General features: G+C 40.5%; 1 protein-coding gene across 1 annotated transcript; it reads right to left on the bottom strand.

The window, feature by feature from the left end:
- Positions 1-1,359: 1,359 nt before the first annotated feature.
- ARL14 (ADP ribosylation factor like GTPase 14) lies at positions 1,360-1,956 on the bottom strand. Its single transcript, XM_018553970.1, has one exon. The coding sequence runs from the start codon at positions 1,954-1,956 to the stop codon at positions 1,360-1,362; it is 597 nt and encodes a 198-aa protein (XP_018409472.1).
- Between the last annotated feature and the right edge of the window lie 633 nt (positions 1,957-2,589).

A 2,589-nucleotide genomic window follows, 5' to 3' on the forward strand; every position in this document is an offset into this window, starting at 1 on the left:
ATTGGCTAGGAAGCCGGCTTCACTTGTTGCTAGGCAGCCTTGCTTCCTAACCAATGCTAGGCTGCCTAGGATCAAGTGAAGCCGGCTTCCTAGCCGAGGCGGGTCATGACGTGCTGCCCAGCTTCCTGATTGGCTAGAATACCAGCTTCACTTGTTGGTAGGCAGCCTGGCTTCCTGACCAATCAGGAAGCCAGATGGCACCTCATGACCCCCCGCCTGGCTTCCTGATTGGTCAGGCAGCCTCGGCAAGTGAAGCCGGTGTTCTTTCGATAGAACATCGGATTCCCAGGCAATCAGGAAGCCAGGTGACCGGTCATCAGGAAGCCAGGTGAATCGGGGCACCGGTATTGGTACTCGGTATCGGCGACTACCGAAAATAAAATATTGGTTCTCATACTCGATGCTGAAAAACCGGTGTCGGATCATCCCTAGTTAATAGTTAAGGTGCCTGAATGCATTTTTAAGATTTAACTCCTGAGTTTAGTGTCACTTTAAAGACCAACCATAAACCACTGCAGATACTTATCACATTGCCCTTCCAGAACTAGACTGGATGACTAACCCCCTCTAAAGAAACAACATGAGAAGAAAATAAAACATCATCCAACCAAAATGGCCCAATGAGCGCTCTGCTGCTGGGGAACAGTGCACACTGAAATCTCCAACAGCAACTTGCAAGAAAGGGAGGTGGAACAACAGCAGAGCGTCCTTTGCACTATGCCATGAGGTCCCTGTTGATCACTAGGGTCCCTATCATTCTGTGACACCACCAGACTCTATAACAATCTGAATATTATAATATTTTTCAGCATCAGGTGAGAATGTTATATTGATTCTATATCGTCTATAAACCTATACGTTTCTTGTAGTATCACAGGGAGTATAAACCATTCAAATTAAAAAAAAACAACATACCAAGATTAGAAAAACATTGCTAATTTAATACTATAATGGAATTGCACAAATGGAATTTCATGTTTGACAAGCATACCAAATATAATTTCTTATTCTCCTTTGTTCCCATATTAATCTGAAAATACTGACTGAATGAGCAGATATAATAACAAATAATAGTGTTAACACTTCACATATTCGAAATATTGCGTATTCTTCATAGTATAAAGTGCAGTCATCATTGCTAGTAATTGAAATCTGCTACTTCACAGGTAGTCCTCACACTCTGCTGCAAACACTTTTTGTTCTGGTGCCAAACATGTATTCTAATTATACAGCATAAACCTACAGGGATTTTTTAAATCTTTAGCAACTATTAAAAAGTTCTTAATAAATAACACACACAACAAGGTATACTGTGTTGGCGTCAAGGTGCATTCAACTTCTGTAGGACACACTATAAGTTTATACTTTCCGTGATGTTTTAAGTCTTACACTCTGCTTTGAAAAGTTGAGAGCTTCTTCTTTTGAGTTCTTGACAAATTCAGACACTTTACTGAATCCTTCTGCCAGACCTTGCCCTGAGATGGCACAGCATGGCTGGACATACCAGTCCCGGTCCGAGCAATACTTGTTCATGTTAAATTTCCGTGTGATCTCGTCTGCATTGAGAGCCCCGGGAATATCTTGCTTGTTAGCCAGGACGACAACAGGCACATTCTTTATTAGTTCATTCTGCAGTATACGCTGAAATTCCTTTTTTGACTCATCTAGAGTTTCTTTGTTAGTACTGTCCACCACGTACACCAGTCCATCTGTGTTTTCAAAGTAGTAGCACCAGAGTGATCGCAATTTCTCTTGTCCTCCAACATCCCATATGGTTAATTGCAGGCGCTTCTCTGTCTGAATCATCTCCACGTTGAAGCCGACTGTTGGAATTGTACAAAAAGGCTCTTTGAATTTGAATTTGTACAGCACAGTAGATTTACCAGCTGCATCCAAGCCAAGTAAGAGGATTCTGGCTTGTTTAACCTTGGAATGAACAGAGATGGCGTGCCCCATGTCTTTATGTCTTTGCTTTTTGTTTTTGAACCTCAGAAATAGGTGAGAAGTTTGGCATGGTGACTCGTAGCAGTGGGAGCTGTCTACTTATAGAGAGGCTTATCAGAGAGCAGAAAGGTGTATTGTTTATGAAGGTTTAATGTCCACTGCTTGTCACAAAGGTAGAACTGTCAGAAGCAATAAAGCGTAATCGATAAAGGAAACCAAAGTTCAATGTATGAGAGAATCAGGTGTGAATAAAGTACTTTCTAATACAATAAAACTAGTACAGTTTACTTTAAAATAACTAGGTTATAATCATTCATATTACTAAACTAAAACCTTCTTGCTGTATACTACGGACAGAAAATACACCACTAACTTTTATCAAATGATTCTTGTTTGCAAAAATTCACTATACTGCATATGCATGTAATGAGTGTTACAGGTAAACAATTATCATCAGTGCACCGTTGGCTGCAATCATCAAGCAGGGGATATATATATTGCAGCTACAAGTGTATTTGCTTTAAAGAAGGAAATTGGGATAAGAAACCCCATCGGCAAACCCCGAGACCTAAACTAGATTGGACAGATTTGCAGAGAGTGGCTCTTCACAAGAAACACATAATACACTGTACTATAAATACATCC

This window comes from Nanorana parkeri, unplaced genomic scaffold, assembly GCF_000935625.1.
Source record: "Nanorana parkeri isolate BGI_ZX_2015 unplaced genomic scaffold, ASM93562v1 scaffold136, whole genome shotgun sequence".
Classification (NCBI taxonomy): domain Eukaryota; kingdom Metazoa; phylum Chordata; class Amphibia; order Anura; family Dicroglossidae; genus Nanorana; species Nanorana parkeri.